Source organism: Pollicipes pollicipes, unplaced genomic scaffold (assembly GCF_011947565.3).
Source record: "Pollicipes pollicipes isolate AB1234 unplaced genomic scaffold, Ppol_2.1 Scaffold_7261;HRSCAF=8764_pilon_pilon_pilon, whole genome shotgun sequence".
Lineage (NCBI taxonomy): Eukaryota > Metazoa > Arthropoda > Thecostraca > Pollicipedomorpha > Pollicipedidae > Pollicipes > Pollicipes pollicipes.
The window spans coordinates 33301054-33325291 of NW_023597054.1; the positions used below are offsets into that span (position 1 = coordinate 33301054).

At 56.2% G+C, this 24238-nt stretch overlaps 1 protein-coding gene across 1 annotated transcript in view; it reads right to left on the reverse strand.

The window, feature by feature from the left end:
• The window catches only part of LOC119112988 (importin-13), a 30920-nt gene extending 7798 nt beyond the window's left edge, over positions 1 to 23122 (reverse strand). The window contains exons 1-12 of the mRNA XM_037237295.1: positions 22840 to 23122; positions 22094 to 22204; positions 18105 to 18307; positions 12005 to 12172; positions 10723 to 10863; positions 9335 to 9407; positions 8905 to 9068; positions 7894 to 8034; positions 7213 to 7425; positions 6028 to 6207; positions 5426 to 5558; positions 4704 to 4829 (exon numbers count right to left, since the gene is read on the reverse strand). Coding sequence (XP_037093190.1) covers positions 4704 to 4829; positions 5426 to 5558; positions 6028 to 6207; positions 7213 to 7425; positions 7894 to 8034; positions 8905 to 9068; positions 9335 to 9407; positions 10723 to 10863; positions 12005 to 12172; positions 18105 to 18307; positions 22094 to 22130 — 1579 coding nt within the window. The 5' untranslated portion in view covers positions 22131 to 22204; positions 22840 to 23122. The remainder of the gene's footprint in view (positions 1 to 4703; positions 4830 to 5425; positions 5559 to 6027; positions 6208 to 7212; positions 7426 to 7893; positions 8035 to 8904; positions 9069 to 9334; positions 9408 to 10722; positions 10864 to 12004; positions 12173 to 18104; positions 18308 to 22093; positions 22205 to 22839) is intronic.
• Between the last annotated feature and the right edge of the window lie 1116 nt (positions 23123 to 24238).

A 24238-nucleotide genomic window follows, 5' to 3' on the forward strand; every position in this document is an offset into this window, starting at 1 on the left:
CGCTCTGTCTCGAACAGTCCTGGTTACCACTGATCATGGTGACGTCACAGCCGTCAGTCAGTCGGACAGTCACGCCGGCCGTCTCAGTCGGCGAGGGCGACACTTCGGCAGCCACAGTTGGCGAGGGCCAGTTCACCGAGTGGGCGGGATGGACAGTCGTCATGTTGGCAATCGTCGCGAAGGTTGTGGTTAGACCGGTACATTCGGCAATGGTGACGCTGCCTCGTCACCGTCACGAACCCGCCGGCTACCGCGGTCAGCTGGCGATGGCACTGGCCGTCACAACAGAGCCGCCACAGCTGGCGTCACACAGCGTCAGTGATCGATAGCCATTGCGATGCCGTATTCATGAACGGCGACTGATTGAAATGAGCCGTCATGCCATCATGTATGGAGTGGGCGGATAATCATTAGCCGTAAATATTGAAGACCAGTTTGCTGAAGATAATGGGGAGTGGGGGATATACCGGAGGGTGGTATGATGGTCGAGCGTTGATTTCGTTGCCGAAAACAGCGAAGGTCTGCGCATGTGACACTGCTATAAACGCGCCGTCGGTCGCACGTTCAGTGCTAAACGCGCACATGCGGTACACACGGATACAAGAGGCGACAGAGCCGAGTGTGGGAGGTGGATATGAAGGGGACGACTGGAGCTTCGTCGGCTTCGCCCGAGTTATAAATCAGATGGAGGAAGCGGCTGTTTGCACAGAAACGTTCTGCTGGATTCAACTGTCTCATTTCCTACACATTTCAAAACAGCGCCTCTACCAATAATCCCAGAACCGGCCCGCATACATACCCTTGAATATTTTGTCACAGGAATATGTTCCGATTTGCCCCACCTTGCTTCTGGTGGGGCAATATTCCCGGCTTTCTGGGTGCAATACCCAATTTGTGCCTGGATGAAGGGCACGTTCGGACCAAACGCTGTCGTTTGAGAGTCCGCTGGACAAAAGAAATCATGGACATTCCACGTCCCGCGCATGGATGCACCCGATGGTCCCGTAGAATTCGATAGACATTCACGGCACGAGAAAACATCTATATTATATAGATGCCAGATAAACTCATTTCAAAGCGCACTGGCAAGAGGTCATCTACAAATTACGTTACGCATGGAGCGGGAGGAGAAGGGGTGATGAAGGGCAAGCGAAGCCTAGCAAAGAGGGGGGCGGGGGGGGGGGGGGGGGGGGGTAGTAACGTTGCGCTCAGGCGTGGTTGCAAATCATTTTGAAATATTTTCGAAGTACGTTTTAACAACGTAACCATGGGGTCCCGCCAGTGTAGCTCGCGCGCAACCAAAACAAAGGGAGTCTCTGTCAAAGGCGTCAAAGCAATGTGTAACGCTATTCATGGACGTCATTTATGGCTGGCCTCTACTCCCATATATTTTTCCGGCACGACGTTGCCAAGAATCAGCTTACGCGATTTGCGATATTCAAACACCTGACGCTGCCTCATTCTGTCGCACATGCAGTATCTGCGTTGTGACCGGACCTCCACGTGGGACAACACGGGCCCTCGAAGGACCCGCCTGACGCGTCCGCCTGTGCACCAACGCTGACCGTGACGTAGTGACCCAAGATCACCACACGTCGCTCCTCTGCCGACTCTGTCAGAGCCGGAAAATGCCGAGAGGGCCACACGGAGGTCGTGCGTCGCTGGCACACGCCTTCTGTGGTGGACAGCAAATACCGACGCGCGCTGCACTGCATCTCCGTGCACCACTGTACGCAGAGTCCGGGTCGGCGGCACATACAACACTGCTCTGCTCACGACGCCGCGGTCAATACCGGTACATGCGGCCCGGTATGATGATTTCAGGCTCATCGCATGGAGAGCATACTCATACCAGGCTTCAGTTCGAGGTTAGGCACATGTACGCCGGTTCCATCGTTGTCGTTCACTGGATAAAGCACCACTTCTCGAGACGTCTTGTGCCGCCACGTGTTTGGCCAGCCGGTCGACAGCCTGTTCCTTACCTCACATGTCACGTGATCAGAACGCACAAACAGATTTTTGCATCTCACTGCCCATTGTCCCCACATCTTCGTACCAGAGTACTTTATTTTTTACCCCGTATGCAGCCTTGGGCCGGCCGAGGGCATACTTACTTTGTTACAGGTCACGTAACCACACGGTTAATGCAATCAGACCCCTCGACCAATAGCAGATAGTTCAGCCAAACTGCCAGCGTTCCTAACTTTTCGGACTAAAGCCTTCTACCTGGTGCACAGTCTTGGAAAATGAAATGCAATTCAGTTCACCGGATACCATTGATTTCAACTAGAGCGATACGGAGCACACTACCAGACTTGTCCTCGATCCAGATTTCCTTGTCTGGGTAGAGTCGCTTCTGAATCTGAATAAACGCGAATATTCATTATCACCAGTCCGAACGTGACAGCGTGGTCATAAAGAACCACCTGTCCCACGACACCTCTGTGCTTCCATTGGTTCATGAGATGTACCAGTTCCGGTGTACTGCAGGCGACTGTGCGCTCCGCAGACGCTGCCTGGCGCGCTTCAAGAACGGGACCACCAGCGAGCGTTCCAAGCGCGGCAGAAGCGCTGGCAGTGGTGTCACGCTCCGAGAGGTAACTACGTCGAAGGCGACGGCGGCCAAATTGAAATCGAATCCACTTCCTGCCTTTTTAGTGTTGTCTCGGAACTTTTAAGATCGCCGTGTGCAAAATAACTATACCCCAATGAATATCGCAGCCTGTCAGGCGACTGTCTTTTACGAAACAATGCAGAGCTTTTATAATGCACCTGTATGAGGGAACAGGCGCAAACTACTGCACACAACGATGTTTAGCAGGGAATGGCATGACATATGAACACTACAGTTCAGATATAGAAAATTTTTGATTCTGTCGCAAAATGTGAATAAATTCCGAACAGGATTCGCACAAACAGCCGGTGGAGCCGAATCCAGTCCCGGACAAAACGGAAGCAGTCCCGGGATCAGATGCGACTTTGCCAGTTCGACTCACGCCTAAACACAACTGCGAAGTTTCAGAGAATAGTTAAGCAAGCAAACGCGACAGAAAATGAAAGAGACCCTCAGAGTGAGACTGCCTCACGCGATATTTCGCGATTGTGGAAATAACGCGCACGTGCCCCGGTGCAGCATAACCGCGTGCAGAACAAATAGCCCGTCGCAGCAGCCACTGAAACAAGAACGTGGGACTGGAGGCAGACAATGCAATATTTCATTAATTTTGCGATGGGCAGTCTCATGATAGGTCCGTGGTGCTACGCAGAACGCACAACCCACACAGCTGCCACGCTGAGCCGGGACCCCGCTGGGGACGGGCCGCCGCCTAGGCTGGGGACGGCGGTGGCCAACGCCGTTCTGCGGGACTGCCATTCCGGCCATTGCTGTCCTTGCTCCCGAGATCGCGGGCGCGCAGGCTCAAACCCTTTGATGCTATTTGATTTACTTGAAGATTCGGCAAAAGAATGACCGCCCTTATGGGAAACATGGAATGAATATAATTGTTTATTTTTAACTCATTTCGACCCTATCTGTTCAACAATCATGGGACCTCTTACCGCTTTTCGGGCAAGGGGCCCCTTGAGTCTAACACTAGGAGAGGCGCATTCTTGTTTCCGGTCAAGGGCTGAAGGGCCATTCCGTCCCATCGCGGGGCGTCCTCCGGTCGCCATTCTGACGACACGGGGCGGAATTCTCTCGTCGATCCGGAGGCCCTTAGAGGGATAAATCACCTTGGCCTTCTCACTGATGCGGAAGGCCTTCTGAACGCGCAGTCCTTGACACAACGATATCCCTGATCGTCGCAGGTAGTCCGATGATTGGCACGTAAGACTAATCTGGCTTAATGGGCCCAAGCTGAAACTGAGTTGTAGGGCTCAACGTTCGGCACTCGGGATACTGACCGACACAGGGCCGTTCCACTGTCTCATTATGAACGCTCATAAGTTCTGGTATTTTCTTTCATTGCCAGAGGTCCCCGACCAACGTAAGAGGCCCTCTGTCCTCTAAGATTCCGTCCCCATGCCTGTTGAGCCAACGTTCTCCTGGCCGATGCGAGGCCCCTTGCTGACACAGGACCCCCTGTTAGGCACTGCGGGCCCCTGGCCATCTCGGCAGACCTGGCCCCAAGTCCGGTACGAGCCGAGCGCCGCGGCAACAATCACAGCACCGACCACTGCCAGAGGAGAGCTGAACAGGTTCCTATCCCAGATCATACATATGCCATATGTCACATCCAAGGCTGGTAAGACGTGCGTAATACCAATCGAGACTAAAAGAAATCGGTACAGAAGCACACTGGGAGGCGTTTATAAATCAACAGTGCCAGCTGAAACTAAAACAAGCTTGCACCACACCAAAGCGTAGACACTTTAGCATAACTAACGGGAAACAGTGAACGCCTTTAAAGGCCTAATGTGCGTGGTAAATTGTTCGTAGTTTTATCGTTCACTTGGTACGGCGGACTGCGCAATCCATCAAGGGTACAGTAAACTGACGCCTGGCAGCTGGCTGTGCGGCACCGAGGCCCAATGGTGTCAGCTCCGTGTGGGTGTGCACAGTGGCACCCGTCACCGGGCCTTCGCCGATGTGTGACCGATGACCTAGTCCAGCTATCCAGTGTACCCTGCATCCTGACCGAGTGGTCACCGCCGGAGAGCAGTGGCGCCGACGTCAGTGCCGACATCCCACGCTGCGTACGTACCGATCAGCTTGAGCGCCGCCGACATGAGTTTCTTGTTGTTGCTGTAGGGTATCTCGGGCAGGGTGAGCAGCACGGTCCGCATGCTGTCCGCCACCGACAGGTCGTCGTCGCAGGACTCGCCCAGTCCTGCACGGCCAACCACGTCACTCGCAAGCCGGACGAGGCGGGGTCATCACACAACTAACCCAGTCCTGCACGGCCAACCAGGTGATTCACAAACCGGACAAGGCGGGGCTATCACACAACTAACCCAGCCCTACACGGCCAACCGCATGATTCACAAGCCGGACAAAAAGGGGCTATCACACTACTAACCCAGCCCTACACGGCGAACCATGTGACTCACAGTTCGGACAAGGCGGGGCTATCCCACAACTAACCCAGCCCTGCACTGCGAACCACGTCACTCACAGGGTGGACACAGCAGGGCCATCACACGACTCACCCAGCCCTGCAGATCATGAGCACCAACGGGTGACGGCACACATCTGAACGGGTCGGTAACACCGGCCACACACGTGGTGCGATACAAACTACACATCAACCTTCCTACAATTTATCAATATAACAATGCGCCAAGGAAAAGGCTATACACCACAAGCCCATATGCGACGCATCCTGATAAAAAGCACACAAAAACAAAGCATATCATAACGGAAGCGATGTCCAGGCGCAATTGACTACCACCGCAGACAGGCGGACCGTCCGGCCGTTCGACGCACCCGTCAGCCCGTGCAGCACCGACTCCAGCGCCGGCCAGGCGCCCGGGTCCTCCCGCACAGCCTGCATGGCGCCGTGCAGGTAGATGATGAACGAGTTGAGGATGTAGTCGCCCAGCAGCGACTGGGTGTACGTCTGCAAGGGCCGACCGACAGCACGGTGAAGCACGACTGTCATCTACGGGGCGCCGGTAACAGCCAGCGGCGCGACACACGGCAAACAGCTCCACATTGGGCATACGCGGGGACGCTGCCTAATGTAAAACCACAAACTGCTGATCCCCGAAGCCGCAGCGGAAGCACAAGTCTCTGAATAGTGTGGAGCGGATTAAATGGCAAGAACTTTGCCTCCACATGCTAAGATGAGACTACACGATGTTCACGCGCAGTGCCTAGTCCTTCTTGCCTGCCCCACATAGGCGATACCAGTTTGCCGCAGGCGACACGGACAAACGTCAGCCGACACGAGTCCGCCGCAGTCGATACAGGTCTCTAACTCGGACCCACATACGGCCAACACAAGTCTCTGCAGTCCACGCAGAGCGCACCACAGTGGACAAAGGTTCGCTCGCGGCCCCTTTCTCGCCGGCGTCCGCCGCACTCACATAAAAGTCGAGGATATCCTGGCGGTAGCGGCGGAATGCTTCGGCCTCGTCCGAGCTGTACTCGCCCGGGTCCCTGGGCAGCATCGACTTCTGCACCATCACGTTGAGCAGCGAGCTGTAGACGGGGTGCAGCTGCTCGGTCAGCATGGCCTGGTGCTCGTCTGACGCCAGGATGTCGTCCTGTGGTGTAGGCGGCGACCGGTCACTGCCGGGCGGGCCCCCCACATGCCCCTCGCACACTCAGCGGACGTCCGCAGCCGTACAGACGGCAGGAGCGCTCGTCGACAGTCGACTCCAGCCCGGCCAGACACCGAACGCTGTGTTCCGATGCGTACCGTCGGCGCACATCAACGGCTAACCTTGCCCGACAGATGGCAGCGGCACTCGGTCGGTGTGCCGACAACACCGCAGCATGTGGTGTAACGTGCCTGCGGCTGTACCTGCAGCGGGTACCGTGTCAGGCGCTGGTGTGTACCGATATATACAGCGTGAGGTGTAACGTGCCTGCGGCTGTACCTGCAGCGGGTACCGTGCTCAGGCGCTGGTGTACCGTATCTACAGCGTGAGGTGTAACGTGCCTGCGGCTGTACCTGCAGCGTGTACCGTGCTCAGGCGCTGGTGTACCGTATCTACAGCGTGTGGTGTAACGTGCCTGCGGCTGTACCTGCAGCGTTTGTACCGTGCCAGGCGCTGTTGTGTGGTGTACCGTATCTACAGCGTGTGGTTGAATAACGTGCCTGCGGCGTACTGCGGCGTGTACCGTGCTCAGGCGCTGGTGTACCGTATCTACAGCGTGTGGTGTAACGTGCCTGCGGCTGTACCTGCGGCGTGTACCGTGCTCAGGAGCTGGTGTACCGTATCTACAGCGTGTACCGTGCCCAAGCTCTAGTGTACCGTACCCAGGCTCTGGTGTACCGTGTCCAGGCTCTGGTGTACCGTGCCCGGGCTCTGGTGTACCGTGCCCGGGCTCTGGTGTACCGTGCCCGGGCTCTGGTGTACCGTGCCCGGGCTCTGGTGTACCGTGTCCAGGCTCTGGTGTACCGTGCCCGGGCTCTGGTGTACCGTGCCCGGGCTCTGGTGTACCGTGCCCACTCTAGTACCGTACCCAGGCTCTGTGTACCGTGTCCAGGCTCTGGTTACCGTGTCCAGGCTCTGGTGTACCGTGCCCAGGCTCTGGTACCGTACCTGCAGCGTGTACCAGACGCCAAACGTGAGCTCGGAGACGGTCTCGTCGGTGGGATAGCGGCCAGGCACGGAGGCCAGCTCGAGGATGGCGGCGACAGTGCGGCGGGCCATCTCCGCCTGCTCGCCGCTGGGCCCGGCCAGCGCAGACACGAACGTGCGCGAGTGAGACGCCACCAGCGAAGTGAACACGTTGCCGAGCGCCACCAGAGACTCCTGGCGGCAGCGGCGAGCAGCTGTGTCGGCATCGGCGGGCCACAGCGGGACGGACCCTCGACACACAGCGTGGTCGCGTACTGGTGTTCCAGGAACGCCAACGGCCCGCTCTCACTCAGCGACCAGCTCAGTTAACTCAGTAACCAGATAGCCAGATTGCGACATTTTCTCTGGAAAAGGTGAGTGAAGGAAAGCTTGTCGCATTGAGCGTTTTTCGGTGGTAGAGAAACACGCACTATAATAAACCACGGCAGATTAAGCAGCATACATGACATGACGACTTGAGTGCAACGGTCCCAGTGCCATCGATTCATCAATGACGCGACGATTTGAAGATTCACCGGTGACCAATACGCAGGCAAGCAAGTGAAGCATTTGCATATTATAGACAAGGCTTACTGTGACATCAAAGACAGTCGGCATGTCCCTGAGGGTCGCAGCTCTCGCCGCGGCGAGTCAACAACGTACGGGCTCCTTTTCACTGACGAACTGTTTGATGAACGGCGCCAACGTGAGCACACGGCTGGCCAGCTGCATCACTGTGCTGGGGTAGTTGTAGTTGAAAGGACTAGTCACCACCCTGTCCATCATGTCCAACGTGACGCTGATCTGGCGGCACAGGCGAGGCGTCAGGACACGCCGACAGGGGAGAGCGGCGGCGCCCAGCACCGGCGCCGCACGTCCGAACAGGGCGGCTCGGCCACAGGCGCGGCGTCAGGACATACCGACGGGGGAGCGGCGGCGCCCAGCACCGGCGCCGCACGTCCGGACAACGCGGCTCGGCCACAGGCGCGGCGTCAGGACATACCGACGGGGGAGCGGCGGCGCCCAGCACCGGCGCCGCACGTCCGGACAGGGCGGATCGGCCACAGACGCGCAGCTGGCCCGCCGCACCAGACTGCACGGCGCCCTTGCTAACCAGACTGCACAGCGCCTTTGCTAGCCAGACTGCACGGCGCCCTTGCTAGCCAGACTGCACGGCGCCCCCACTAACCAGACTGCACAGTGCCTTTGCTACGAATGCTGAAGACGCGTGGGTGCAGTTAGTAGCTATCAGCAGCAATAAATGCTAGTAGCTATCAGCAGCGTTAGGTGCCAGTATAACTTATGATGCTTTACACAAAAAGCGAATAAAACTATCAGCCATTTTTAAATGCGCCTTTAGCCACAAGTACTAATCAGTTGATTACATTTCGGGCGATCCTGGAACTTTGGGCTGCGCCGTCACCGATGACATAATCAGCCAATCTTTCATTTCCAAAATTGGTTATGTAACCAAGCACAAAGTTACAACAGTCACAGCTTCAAAATAAAACCAAACGTTAGTAAACACGTTCTCCATGAAAAGCCAATAAGGAAACGACGCCAATTCGGATCCCACAACTTTCCAGTGTGAGCATGAGGCGCCCTACGTGGCCCGGAACTAGACCGCTGCTAGTCCCGACGCGGAAACGGTGGTCGGACGGCTGGCCAACTGACCAGAGCCGGCGAGGCGACAAACGGCACCAGCACCAGGTCCAGAATGGGCAGCAGGTCGGAGCCGAGCACCTCCAGCTCCACCCAGGAGGCCAGCAGCTCCATGCAGCGGCTGGCCACTTGCTCACTGGGCCCCTGCTTCAGCAGATTCAGCACCAGGTCCAGCACTGGAGCAGCGCCACAGATGGGTCAGCTACAGCCCCCTCCCCCCCGCAATACGGCCGATACGATACAGGTTCGGCGTTCGAGGTTAGAGTTCACGGCATAAGCTTGGAGTCGGCGTTCGCGACATCACCGGTGTCATCAGAACATAACCTCGACTGAGACTGCAATTCTGACACGATTGCAGGGCTCCGATGACCTTTGCCTTGGAGGTATGACTCTCCGGGCCGGGCTGCTCCAATTCAGCACAAAAATCACAGAAGATGCTTACCGTGCGGAATGTGTTTCTTTAAGCTTTCTTTTACCACCGCTCGCTTTGTTGTACTGATGTGGCATTTGTTAAGCTGAAAAGTAACACAACCTGGTAAATATTAAAATGGGCTTTTGCCAAATCAATTGCACTACACAAGTACAATGTAGCACATTACAAAGCACCATTAAAAAAACAAACAAAGTCCGCCAGCGGCACAGAAAAGACTCGAATACGCTGATGAGGGCAGTCAAGTGTACATATGTGAGCCACTCTAAGGCAGTCATGTTTCGTTGCTGGCTCCGCAGTGCTATCGCCCCCGGGAGGCCCACTGGGATCGGCGGATGTGTCATCATATCCAGAGGGCCGCGTGCCGTTCGCCGGGCTCGGTAATGAGGCCACCCGCGGCCCGGCAGCATATGACAGAAATGACAGCGGTGACGGGCCAGGACCGGGAGCCGGGCGAGCTCCACCCGACCGGACTAGGACCGGGAGCCGGGCCGAGCTAGGCCGGACCGGGCCAGGACCCGGAGCCGGGCCGAGCTCCACCCGACCGGGCTAGGACCGGGAGCCGGGCCGAGCTCCACCGGACCGGGCCAGGACCCGGAGCCGGGCCGAGCTCCACCGGACCGGGCTAGGACCGGGAGCCAGGCCGAGCTCCACCGGACCGGGCTAGGACCCGGAGCCAGGCGAGCTCCACCGGGCCGGGCCAGCCTACTGGGAGCCAGCAGCCTTATAAGTAGGGAGCCGTGTCTCGCGACGAAGCCCCACTGTGCTTGCACACCATACGGGAGTGAGCAAAGCATGACGGCAGGGCTGGTGACGAGGCGACAGCCAGCCAAGTGATTCACCGGCCCCAAAGTCCATCGCGCCTGCCGTCTGGACGCCTACGGCGGGGCGTGGGCGCACATCCAGCACCCTCTGTTTGCGCCCCCCCCCCCCCCCCCAAGCGTTGTGTGATCAAAACTGACGTCTTCCCACCGCCCCCACCTCATCAGACCACGCGACCCGCCACTCCGCACCCGTCCCCCCCCCCCCTCCCCCGCCGCCGCCAGCAACGCCAAACTATGTACGTCGCACACACAACAGAGAGGTCAGTCTCAAGGTCACAGCGACGCTGAGCTGTCCACTGAGCAATAGCCCGCGATAGGAAATCTCAGTAAAACCACAGCCGCCGCGCTCTGTACGCAGCGCACTGCGTCGTCACTCTCGCTCCATATCGTCAGCACAGGTCGCAGCATGTCCCAAGCGGCATGGGTCATGGACCTCTCAGGTGTGATCCGGTCGCAGCCGACAAAACGTCACCTCTTCTGCTCTGGCCCACCGGGGTCCTGACCCCGCGCCGAGGGAAGGTCGGATTCACTCAGCGTGGGTCACGGGCGAGGCGGGGCGGAGAGGCCGACCCCTACCTCGTTCGGCAGCTCGGTGAGCACGCTGAGCAGGACGCGCGCGCCCAGGTGGGCGTCGCCCAGCGCCTGGCAGGTGTGCGTCAGGTCGGGCACCACGTCTGGCCAAACATCCGGCGTCAGCTGCACCGCCAGCGCCGCCAGCTGCCGGACGGTGGCAGATGATGACGTCACGCGCACTGTCACCGAGGCGGTACAGACCGACAGCCGCAGACCACGGAGCGCGCGCGCGCAACCACCCTCCCCCCCCCCACACACAGCAGACACATGGTGCAGAGAACACAACAGACACAAGGCAAAGACACGGCACAGACGACACAGCAGACACATAGCACAGACAACACAGCAGACACACGGCAGAGACGACGCAGCTGACACATAACGCAGGCATGACATAAACGACATAGTAGACACATGGCGCAGACGGCACAGCAGACACGTGGTACAGACGACGCAGCAGACACATGGCACAGACGACACAGCAGTCACAGCAGTCACATGGCACAGACGACACGGCAGACACATGGTACAGGAGACACGGCAGACACGGGGGACAGGCGACACAGCAGACACATTGCACGGACGACACAGCAGTCACATGGCACATACGACACAGCAGACACATGGTACAGACGACGCGGCAGACACACGGTACAAACGTCACAGCAGACACATGGTGCAGACAACACAACAGAAACATGGCAAACATGGCACAGACAACACAGCAGACATATGGCACAGACGACACAGCATATACACGGGACAGACGACACAGCAGACACATGGTACAGACGACACAGCAGACATACGGCGCAGACGACACAGCAGACACATGGTACAGACGACACAGTAGACACATGGTACAGACGACACAACAGGCCCGCGGCAGACACGCCGTGCATGGTGCAGACTACTGGCCTCGCCCACACACAGGTCAATCACAGCACGCAGCCGCAGTCAAACACAGATCGGTCCCAGCACGGAGCCGCAGTTAAACACAGATCAGTTCCAGCACGGAGCTGCAGTCAAATGCAGATCGACCACAGCACGAAGCCGCAGCCAAACACACGAACCGCACGCCGACCCGGCCACGGCCGACCGTGGTCATGTTCGCTGCCAAAGGCGGATAGTAGCAGTCTTCTGTCACCGGCCGGCTCTGTCACCGCTGCAGCATCGAAGCCGTGCGCCTGACACGCAGCACGCACCACCAGCAGCCCAACAACACAAGAAACGCTGTCCGGGCCGAGCCAGCCTCCGACGGACACCAGCCAAGCGCAGGCCTTACCGCTTCGTTGAGCGTGCGCGAGCACGAGTCCTGCTTGGTCTGGGCGGCCACGGTGCTCTCCAGGAGGCGCGCCTTCAGCGGCACCGCCTGCTCCGGCGGCAACTCTTCCCAGTGCTCGCGGATCTTGTCCCGCAGGAACGAGGCGCCCAAAAACTGCTCGGCCGAGCTCTGAAAGCGCGCCCGGCCGCGGTCAGCGCGACCCGGAGCGCCGGCCGCCGGCGTGACGTCGTTCCGGGGACGGCGTGTGAAGAGCCGAAAGCGGCTGCGTCACGGCCAGTGCTTCCGCTGGGGTCCGCAGATAGTGCCCATGGCGCGGCCGCCGCCGGACGGGGAGACGACCGCACCCCCTCCCCCGACGACCATCCAGTCCCAGCCTTACACCGTGGCTGGGACTGGGCAGAGCTGCAGCTGAACCGCGACATCACGCGGAGAGGGATACGAGGTACGAGGACATGTAGTCTTCGACATGATTACAACACATCAGCAGACCCGCGCGGACATCCACGGCAGCGGGCTCCTGTCAACAGCAAGGACGACCCGATCTGGGTTCCAACGCACAACGGCGAGTTACCAAGCCAGGTCACGCAACATGTTATGAGGAAGAAAACGGGGCGAGCAGACCAGGCAGCATCGCGCTAATGGCGACAATCACCATTCGGATTTTGGGGAACGTCGATAGCTGCGGCCAACTGACGCCCATAGTGGCGTTCAGGCGAGAAGTGGCGTCAGTGGTGGGCATGGGGGGTGTCAATCGCTGAGAACTGCCGCTGCTTGAGAGATAAAAACCACCGACGCGAACAAGGAGATAAGTCATCCAGATAATGCGATAACAGATCATCGTCGGAGTTTCCCGACCGACCTTACGCAACCACGCTGCCTTTTAAGTGGATACGACTGTATCACGTCGTTAACGGTAAGTGGCCCATCACAGTGAAGGCAACATAGCAGATCTTCATCTCGTAACAGACACCAAAGGGTGGCATCGCACGAGTATTTCCGATTCACTGCAAAGGGGCACTACCTTCTTTCTGTCGTGGGTGAACACAATGTCCCAAGTGTGGTCTTCCTTCTCGCAACATCTTTCCCATATCACCCTAGATCGTGACCATTTGCCTTGATACCCCGGCTGTGATAGGATGGTAACAGTCTGGCAGCATCAACAGACATGCGACAGGGGTCCGCGTGCTGCCTGCTTCGCAGCAGACATGCGCCAGGGGTCCGTGTGTTGTCCGTATTGCAGCAGACATACGGCAGGGGCCCGTTTGTTGTCCGTATTACAGCAGACATGCGCCAGGGGTCCGTGTGTTGTCCGTATGCAGCAGACACGCGCCAGAGGTCCGTGTGTTGTCCGTATTGCAGCAGACATGCGCCAGGGATCCGTGTTTGGGTGCAAGCGCTAACATATCAGCACGCCAATGAATACGTCCGCATACTACACGTAAGTCTAAGACTGCAGGAGCAGTTGTATTTCGGCGCTACAGATCTTGATGACAATCCCCTACATATTCCAGCCATGCAACTGCCAAATGTATGCCATAAATCAGTCTGTCGCATTTCACTACTTGTGGCTTTCCTTGACTCTTACGAATGGCGGCCTCACTTTACTTATTTGCTATAAGCATAACCTTGGTGGAAAAATCCACCATCCAGTATACAAAGTGTGCATCAGTTTGTTGCAGTCACCGGAGCCTAGATAAGACAGTGGTAATAGCCTTATTCCTCGAAGAAAACCCGGAGAATGAAGATATATATATATATATATATATATATATATATATCTTGATATTTCGACAACATGTCTTTATCGAAAAAAGCAGAAAATCGTTTGCGTTTCGTTTCGATAAAGGCATGTTGCCGAAATATCAACGCATCTTTATCTTTATTCTCCTGGTTTTTCTCCAATGAATAAGTCTATTACTAGTCTTATCTATGTTAACAATATTCCCCACAAATGCACTTCACAACTTATGTAACCGGGACATCGCGGAATCCAGGATTGCATTCCAACTCCTCTGAGGTCATTTCATTAAAAAAGTAGCAGGATTAACATCACCTGGCGTCGGTAACCCATCCGACACTAGTCTTCCGCCAAATGCATCCAAACATGCCGACATGCATTTGAAACAAACCCGGTGGGCAGACATTCCTAAGAGGCGGTGCACTTTATAAGGCTCAGTGCTATAATGCCCGAGATCGGGGCGTCGGCATGATTGGCGAGAGGAGGGCGGGGAGACGGCACGTCTGACCACCGCCAGTGCGCGGCGGCATCCATCCAGCGCGCGCGCCAGCACCAGCGGTGCGGGAACATGCCACCGTTACATGGCGTTCTGACCGCAGACATATGCTTATATGGCGGTGGTCGTCGCCGCGGCCGGAAGAGGTGACCGCCGACGCGGGCGCCGCCTTCCGCAGCGTCACCGCTATCGGGCGCTGGGGGTCCATCCTCTCCCGGGTGCATAACAGAGCGGACGGCGTCGGCCTGCAGCCAGTTCCGCGCGCTGCTGTGTGGACGCCACGACGGAGAGAGATCGTCCGACACACGACCGGACTAGCCGCACCCTCAGGTGAGCCAAGCGGGCGGAGGACGGAGAGATATCACCGACACACGACCGGACTAGCCGCGCCCTCAGGTGAGCCGAGCGGGCGGAGGACGGAGAGAGATCGTCCAACACACGACCGGACTAGCCGCGCCCTCAGGTGAGCCGAGCGGGCGGAGGACGGAGAGAGCACACGGCCGGACTAGCCGCACCCTCAGGTGAGCCGAGCGGGCGGAGGACGGAGAGATATCACCGACACACGACCGGACTAGCCGCGCCCTCAGGTGAGCCGAGCGGGCGGAGGACGGAGAGAGCACACGGCCGGACTAGCCGCACCCTCAGGTGAGCCGAGCGGGCGGAGGATGGAGAGATATCACCGACACACGACCGGACTAGCCGCGCCCCCAGGTGAGCCGAGCGGGCGGAGGACGGAGAGAGCACACGGCCGGACTAGCCGCACCCTCAGGTGAGTCGAGCGGGCGGAGGATGGAGAGATATCACCGACACACGACCGGACTAGCCGCGCCCTCAGGTGAGCCGAGCGGGCGGAGGACGGAGAGAGCACACGGCCGGACTAGCCGCACCCTCAGGTGAGTCGAACGGGCGGAGGACGGAGAGAGATCGTCCAACACACGACCGGACTAGCCGCGCCCTCAAGTGAGCCGAGCGGGCGGAGGACGGAGAGATATCACCGACACACGACCGCATTAGCCGCACCCTCAGGTGAGCCGAGCGGGCCGAGGACGGAGAGATCACACGACCGGACTAGCCGCGCCCTCAGGTGAGCCGAGCGGACGGACGACGGAGAAAGATCCCCGACACACGACCGGACTAGCCGCGCCCTCAGGTGAGCCGAGCGGGCCGCGACCCCGACAATGCGGCTCACGTGCCACACCGCTGCTGCAGTACACGCGCCGTCGCGGCGCCAGCCTGCAGCGGGACGGCATGTATCACAGGCGCGTGATGGGCGGCGGAGGTGCTGACGCGTGGCCACTGTCGGACAGTGACGCGCCAAGGCGCGGTGTCGCTGCCAGCCCACGGCGTGATGGCCGGGGATTCAACGTGAGCAGCGGGAGCGTTCACGCCGCAGCCAGGCGCCCGACGAGACGCGCCCTGTCGCTCCCTCGCTCCCGGCCGTGTGACACCTGACGGTAGCTGCGCGTCGTGCGTGTGCCATGATTCGCGCAGTCTCAGCAGCGCTGTGGGGTCCCGCAGGCCAACCCGATGCCCGCGATGTGCGCGCCGTCTTCGGACGACCTGCTGCCGCGGCTGGACTTCGCCGACATCATGCCGCTGGTGTCGGCTGTGCTGCAGCGGTGGGGCGGCGCGCTGCCCGTCCCTCGGCCCTGCCCGATCGCCCGCCTGCACAAGGTCTCGCGAAACCCCGGTGAGAAAGCGTGGCGTCGTGAATACACCGCCAGTCTGGCTAGGACGACTCAGTCCCAAAATGCAACGCACGATTTAAAACAAGTCCCGCCGGGTGCAGAGCGTCACCTCTGGAGACCCGCGGCCTGAGAGTGCGCGTCATGACCTGGTCAGCAGACATCTTATCTCGTCGTACGCAGACAGCGCACGCCGTCCTGTCCGGTTATAACCGCCTGTGAAGTTGGCACTGGGCGGTGCGCCCGACGGAGAGGTCCGAGTCAGGGACGCGGCGCCCCCGCCCGCCACGTGCCGTGCGTGACGCGGCCCTCTGTCGCCAGGGATCGGGCCGGGCCCGTGCCGGCGGCCGTGCTGCACGCCGCTGCTGACCGTCATCCGGCAGGACCTGACGCCGGCGCAGCGCCGCCAGCTGCTCGACCGCGTGCGAGACCTGCTCAGCGCGCTGGGCGTCAGCTGCCTGGCGCAGGCGCGCCACATGCTCGCCGCCCGCAGGGACGCGCGTAACGCGGTGCTGTACGAGCTGGACCAGCTGGTGGCGCGGTACCAGCTCCAGTAGCGCGCCGATCGGACGCCGCAGCACCTGAGTCCAGTACACAGTGGGGCCGGCTTTGCCACGGGGCCGGTGAATCGCGTGTGAAGACGCATGCGGGCTCCTGCCGATCGAGGATGACGCAGTGCATGACGAGTCTGGCGATCCAATGGTCTAGTTTGGTTTGGCCATTCACGAGACTGCTCAGACACCCGCAGTGCGACGAAATGCATTGATTGCTGCTTCGCCTTGCGTGGCATGGCCTGTTCACTAGTCAAGGCATGTTCCTCAGCGCAATACCTGGCCACGGTCAGGACGGACGGAAAGGCCGGTGCCAGTGCTGAGTATCACATGTGGTAAATGTTTGAATGTGTGCGTCGCGTGTCGTTATGTAGTTATCATCGTAATGAGGGGGGGGGGGGGGGGTGACGAAACCCATCGCGTGGAGATCTCAAAAATATATGGGCAATGTACATGTGCAACATGTACAATGTACATGTACCTTATAATGATGACAGGAAACGGTAATTTTGAGTAGGTCTGCCTACAGATAGGCCACACGGCCACGTCACTAGCTTACTTGAAATTTGAGGAGCAGACTTAGAACATACGCTCACGACAGCTTAACACGCCATGCACAAAATGAAGGCTTAAACATTAAGCGTAAGAGCTGAAACCTTAGTTTTCCTGAAAAAATTCAGCGTTCACGCCCGCAAATTTTGCAGCTTCCCTGGCAATGACAGAAGACAGCAGCCCAGCGTGCGACGCCACCAGTAGTGCATATGGCGATAGCCGACTGGTGCGGCCTCCAATCCGGTGTGGCCAGACTAGCGCGGTCTCCGCTCCGGTGTGGCCAGACTAGCGCGATCTCCGCTCCGGTGTAGCAGGGGAGGTGCCTGGTGCAACCCCGACCTTACCAGACGTGAGCAGCTCCCAGGCTGCCGGGCGCAACACTGACCTTGTCAGACGTGAGCAGCTCCCAGACCGCAGGGCGCAACACTGACCTTGTCAGACGTGAGCAGCTCCCAGACTGCAGGGCGCAACACTGACCTTGTCAGACGTCAGCAGCTCCCAGACCGCAGGGCGCAACACTGACCTTGTCAGACGTGAGCAGCTCCCAGACTGCCTGGTGCAACATTGGCCTTGTCAGGCGTGAGCAGCTCCCAGACCGCAGGGCGCAACACTGACCCTTGTCAGACGTGAGCAGCTCCCAGACTGCCGGGCCGCAACACTGACCTTGTCAGGACGTGAGCAGCTCCCAGACTGCCGGACGCAACACTGACCTTGTCAGACGTGAGCAGCTCCCAGACTGCCGGACGCAACACTGACCTTGTCAGACGTGAGCAGCTCCCAGGCTGCCGGGCGCAACACTGACCTTGTCAGACATGAGCAGCTCCCAGACTGCCTGGTGCAACACTGGCCTTGTCAGGCGTGAGCAGCTCCCAGACCGCAGGGCGCAACACTGACCTCGTCAGACGTGAGCAGCTCCCAGACTGCCGGGGGTAACACTGACCTCGTCAGGCGTGAGCAGCTCCCAGACCGCAGGGCGCAACACTGACCTTGTCAGACGTGAGCAGCTCCCAGACCGCAGGGCGCAACACTGACCTTGTCAGACGTGAGCAGCTCCCGGACCGCAGGGCGCAACACTGACCTTGTCAGACGTGAGCAGCTCCCAGGCGAAGTCCCAAGCCTGTGGCGACACCTTGGCGTCCGTCAGCCAGCGGCTGGCCGCCTGCATGGCCTCCGGGTTCGCTGAGCCATACAGCTGGCGGATCGCTTCACGGACGTTGGCCAGCGTCACCGGCAGCTGGCCCAGCTCGCTGGCCATGGCTGTGGGCACCGCTCCGCCCCGATCTGTGGCACAATGGTGGCCAGCATTAGATGAGGGAGGTCTGCATGCTGAAGTCCATGATACTGCTGAGGCAACTGCGTGCCAATGTTGCGGACTGCTGCACCCAATACCACTATAACAATGCGCAGGATATTACGCAATATAAACAGGCCTATGCTTATGTTATGCACAATACAGAATAGTGATGTGATGGTGGGCTTTAAACTTTGCAAATGTTACAGAGACTAGCTCCCTCCAGCCAAGTCAAGTTCTATATTTTCTACGAATCGTTCGGTATGCATGGCTTAATGTTTGATTCTAGACAATGGGTTACAAGTTCCACGACACAAACGAAGATGCGGCGACTATGATGATGCGTCAAGAGGATGAGAAAGGCCTTCAACGTTCAACGTCACCCAAACCCCTCTTCTTCACATTGGTCAAGTTTAGATCTGAGCCCAGCACGATTTCGGGATGTGTGTGTGTGTGTGTGTGTGTGTGTGTGTGTGTGTGTGTGTGTGTGTGTGTGTGTGTGTGTGTGTGTGTGTGTGTGTGTGTGTGTGTGTGTGTGTGTGTGTGTGTGTGTGTGTGTGTGTGTGTGTGTGTGTGTGTGTGTGTGTGTGTGTGTGTGTGTGTGTGTGGTGTGTGTGTGTGTGTGGTGTGTGTGGTGTGTGTGTGTGTGTGTGTGTGTGTGTGTGTGTGTGTGTGTGTGTGTGCGTGCGTGCGTGCGTGCGTGCGTGCGTGCGTGCGTGCGTGCGTGCGTGCGTGCGTGCGCGTGCGTGCGTGCGTGCGTGCGTGCGCGCGCGGGCGTGCGTGCGTGCGTGCGTGCGTGCGTGCGTGCGTGCGTGCGTGCGTGCGTGTGTGTGTGTGTGTGTGTGTGTGTGTGTGTGTGTGTGTGTGTCATTGGGGCTTTACGACGCTCTCAGCTGCTGAGGCTATATGGCGTCACCTGCCTCTCACCCTGGCAGGAAGGACGGGCACCACGGGGAATCGAACCCCGTACCTCTGATTCCCCAGACGCGTAATGGTTAACGCAGACGCGTAATGGTTAACGCAGACGCGTTAACCACGACAATACCGGCACCCTCTTCGGGATGTCATAATGATCGGCGGCAGGTGGTTCCAGGACCGCCACCTGGCCACGAGGGAAATTTAGAGCTCTGAAAACGCCAATGTGGTCGCGGAGCGTAACGAGGTCACTGATTCCGCGCCAGCTCAGCGACCTGACGACCGGTGAAATATTATCTCGACCCCACCCCCCTCGACGATCCTGGCCACGAAATTCATTATTTTCTGCACCCGGCCGGGATGGCAAGCGGCAGCTCCGCCCCAGACTGAGAGGCAGAGGCAGAGGCGTGATGTTGGGGAAACAAGGGTCTGGATGAGGAGTATGCGAGCTTCGGGTGTGAGATGATGACAAACTTTGTACAGACAAAACAAGATCGAGTTGCACTTTAAACTACTTTGGGTAGGAGCCACTTCCGGGGAAGGGTACGATCGATAGTCATTCCCGACATCTTCACGGACAGCGAGGGGGCTAATCTTAAGTTGGAGGTGTTAAGATGGAAGGATGCTTGGGGCGTGCCAGTTACAAAACGGGTAGTCTTGGTGGGGTTCATCCACAGGGAACTGGCAGTAAAGTAGAATTGAAGGGCCAGGATGGTTTCTTACTGACACAATTTTTGGGTCGACAAGTGGTCGGGGCGGGCGGAGTCGGGGAGTTGGGTATCGTCAGCGCGGGAAATAAGACGCCCGCGAGGCAGGTGGGATGAAAGATCATTGATGCAGACGCTGAAGATGATTGGGCCTACCAAGGGCCCCTGATGGACACTGTGGGACAAGGGAAGGAATGGTGAACACCTCTCACCGCCTGCCGCCATTCATTAAGACAACTTTTAAACTATCGTGGATCGAAGCCGTGCCACTGCAGCTTCGGCAGGAGGACGCCGCGGTTCACGCTGTCGAAAACTCGACTTAGGTCTACGGAGGTGACGGCGGCGACATGTCCAGAGTCGATCCGACGCGTAATCCACTCCACGGCGTCAACCACAGGGTCCTCCGTTGAGTGGCACGGCCTACACGCATACTGTGAAGGGGCCAAGAGGACGTGGGCATCAAGATGAGACAACAACTACTGACGGACAACCTCTCGACACATATGTATGTTTTCGACAACACAGCTAAAATTGATTTAGGCCAAAAATTGCTGGCAACGTCGTGTGTACCAGACTTGTGGAGGGAATGAACTGAAGCTTAATTCCCCGCACAGGAAAACGCGCGTGACAATGGAAGAATTAACTACATGAAGCGAGTGGGTACCTATTAGAGCCAAACAGTTTTTTACCGCAAGCAGGCACGCCATCGACAACCACAGCTCTAGATGAAGACTCTCTCATAGCCATCTCTCAACTCACTCATAGCCTTTGAAAGCTCGGGTAGGGCCGTAGGACGTAATACCAGCCCAGCTGCGGCTACGCACGGTGGCCTCTGAGGGAGAGACGGGGCCCACGGCTGCTCGCCAACAGCTCTGCCGCGATTTTTGGACCAACTGAGGCAAAATGACGGTTAAAATTGTCGGCCATGTCAGAAGACTTCCTCCGCGCCACCTTCCCCTGGCGGGTCCAAGCGCAAACTCACGGACACTCCGCCAGAAACTAGCCCGGTCGGAAAACATACTAGCGCATAGAAAGTCGCGCTTGGCCTGAGCGCAGCAGCCCTTAGCCCGGTTTAACAGACGCCGATATTCAATGCGGTCGGTCTCCGTATCGTACCTGCGCCATGACCGGTAAGCGTGGTCGCCCTTCCGCATCACACACAGCAGACCGGGATTATCCCCAATCCAGGGACAGCGTGGACGGCGGGGTGTCACTGTTTTCAGAGGACAGTGCGCATCCATGGCGCCTGACCCGGCGCACATGAACTCCTCCAGCTTTCCCGCCACGCCCACGGCCCGGCACAACGGGTCCCAGTGTGCCTGCGGCAAATGCAGGCTGAGCACGTCCCAGCAGACTTTGCGCCAGGAGCGAATACGAAAAAAAAAACAGGAGGCAAATGCTGCCGCCTGAACGGGGCACGAACGCTGGTGGTGAGATGGTCTGCAATCGCCACCGGCAGCACAAGAGCGGGGTCCTCCAGTTTCAGCATGCTGGTAACGACGTGGTCCAGGAGAGTAGCGGCCGGTTCCAAATGGATCAGTGTGTGAATAAGCTGCACAAGACTCAGACCATTTAAAATGGGCATGCAGCCATGCGCAGATGGGTTGTTGAGACGCATTAAGCCAATGTTAATATCACCGAGATAAAAAATGCCTCCTGATGGCAGCAGTTGCTCTCAGCTGATCATGTATCTCGTCAAGGCCGCCCGACGTCAGGTGAGACGGAAGACGATAGACAGCGTCCACGGTGACCGAAAGCTGCCTACTGCCACTCAGTGACATGCACAATGACTCACATGCTGCAATGGCTCTGGAGATGGGGGACATGCTGCAGTTTGGATGTTCCTAGCACAAGACTGCAACACCACCACCGCTCCTCTTCCCAAAGTGACCCTTCAAGCTCAATTGATTGCATGGAAATAATCAAGAATACACACAGTGGCAAAATGAATTTGTTACAGCTTTTTGGTAACAACAAAAATGTTTCATCTCCTCCATTTGTGGTTCAGAGTAAGTTGAACATACATTGACATGACACCTGCTGGCATCAGACAACATTTTTCCCTTACGCTGGTGGCCCGCTATCCTTAAGGCTGGTGGCCCATGTGCCATATCATGGGTGGGGCTTGGAAAAGACCATGTGATGCTTGTGAACCTTTTGGTTGTGAGTCCTCTTCAGTGCTACCCTCCATGGCTTCTGTGGGGTACTACTGGTGTTTTGTGACAAGATGGGGAGAAGAACTCACTGGAGGCTTGAGTCAATAGTCTGAAAAAGACCATAACTAGAAGGTTCCAATAACACTCCAATGCTTTCTAGGGATACAGACTATACAATATGGTAATTAGGCCATCATCCTATGTGATTCACAAAGGTTTCCCTGTCCACCATGTAGCAAACCCTTTGGGTTTCCATCATTTCCTTCAAAGATAGCTGTATGCAGCTTGCATGCAGTTTTACTGCAATTAACCCAAGGAATAGCTGCACTCAAAAATTTACAATTGCAAATTTGAACTTAATCATGCAGAGGTACTAGCTATATTTTTATGACAAATATGATATATTCAGTAGGATCTTAAGCCATGCTTTACCTATACAGATAAATCTAGAAGTAGTTTTTGTAGGTCCCAGGCCACCTTGACACTCATGTCTACACATGTTCATTCTATCAGTGACATAATCAGCTGAAGCATGCATAAGGGACTCAGACCCATGATTATTAGGAGACCCACAGTTTTAAATGAACACATGCCCTTGGCAACAATGTACCTTCAACCTGATTTGGTATATATATATATATATATATATATATATATATATATATATATATATATATGATAGTATTTGATAGGTCTAATCCTGACACCAGTCATGGAACAAAAGCATGCCCACTGTACACAAACATGTGTAAATGCTGAGGAAAGCTGTGGAAGCTTCCTGGATTTAATAAGAAAAGTTGTGTATCAAAGCATCAAACAATAGAACACACAATACAGAACACCACTATCCAAAATCAACCAGCAGATACCCAATATAAGCAGGGTGGAATGTTGTGCAAGAATGTAGTTGGTGGTATTATTTATTTTCACATTTACTGTCTATTTTTTAGTGCATTCAATGCAGTTGCATAGATCTATAGTACACATCTGCTTTTGTAAGGGCATTTAACCATTTGGTCAAGGTGGATATTTGTACCAACTTTATGAAAACAGGTTCCACATAAATTACCCCTTTCAAGCTAGAAAGCATAATAATTTATCATAAAAGGGGACATCTTGCCCATCAGTTACAATCTTGCCTCCAAAATAGAAAGATTACCAGCACTAGAGCAGATGTCTATATATATCACTGATAGCATGATACCGACAAATCATGGCTGGCATTTCCTTTTCATGGACTTTTTGTGTACTGATGGTCACTTGGTCAATATGGCAAAATAATTCAATAGCTTAGTATGGTGGAAATATATCATTTTGCAATATAGATATGCTTTCAAACTGTCCAACCCAAGTTACACCCACATGTCAGTTTCTGATTAACTTAACTGAACCCTAATCCTAATTCTAAACTTAACCCAACCCTGAACCTACCCATATTCCCACCTCTACACCTACTTCTACTCCTACTTATTGCCATACTTGTCATTTCTCACCCCCTTACCAACTGTGGCTGTACCATTAATGCAGTGTGATATTGAAATTGCTATTGTATTTCTACCATATTAACACAGCATATCAAGCTGCTGCATTCACCAGTTAAAGCTCAGTATGCAAAAGTTGAAACTGCTGTGAAACACAAATGCTGATTTGATTTGTATGAATGACCTCCATGCACCAGTAATGTACTGCCACTGTTATGCATCAGATACCTGTCATTATTATCATAATTTGTCTAAATCATAATATATCATATCATATAAATCTTACCATAAATTGTCTAATGGCCAGTTCATACAGAATGTAGCTATGAAATAGGTCAAAATGTTGATAATTCCCCAAGTGGATCATGCATAAGTACAAAAGGCACCCTGGATGGCCAGAAAATAAATATCAACTGTGTATCATTGTTGTGTATCTTCTGAAATGGCATGAGGAAGCACACTGCTCATACCAAAATTGCAAATAGTATGCAATATGGCTGCAAAGAGTATGGCTGCTCATAAAAAATGGCATCATTTTGAAAATATCTGCTGTCATCACCAAAAAAAGCAGCACTGAAAGCTATTTGACTCGTAAATCTGTCTTGTAAAGGTTTGCAATTTACTAACGGGTAAGACCCAGCGCAGTACTGGAATCTCAGCAA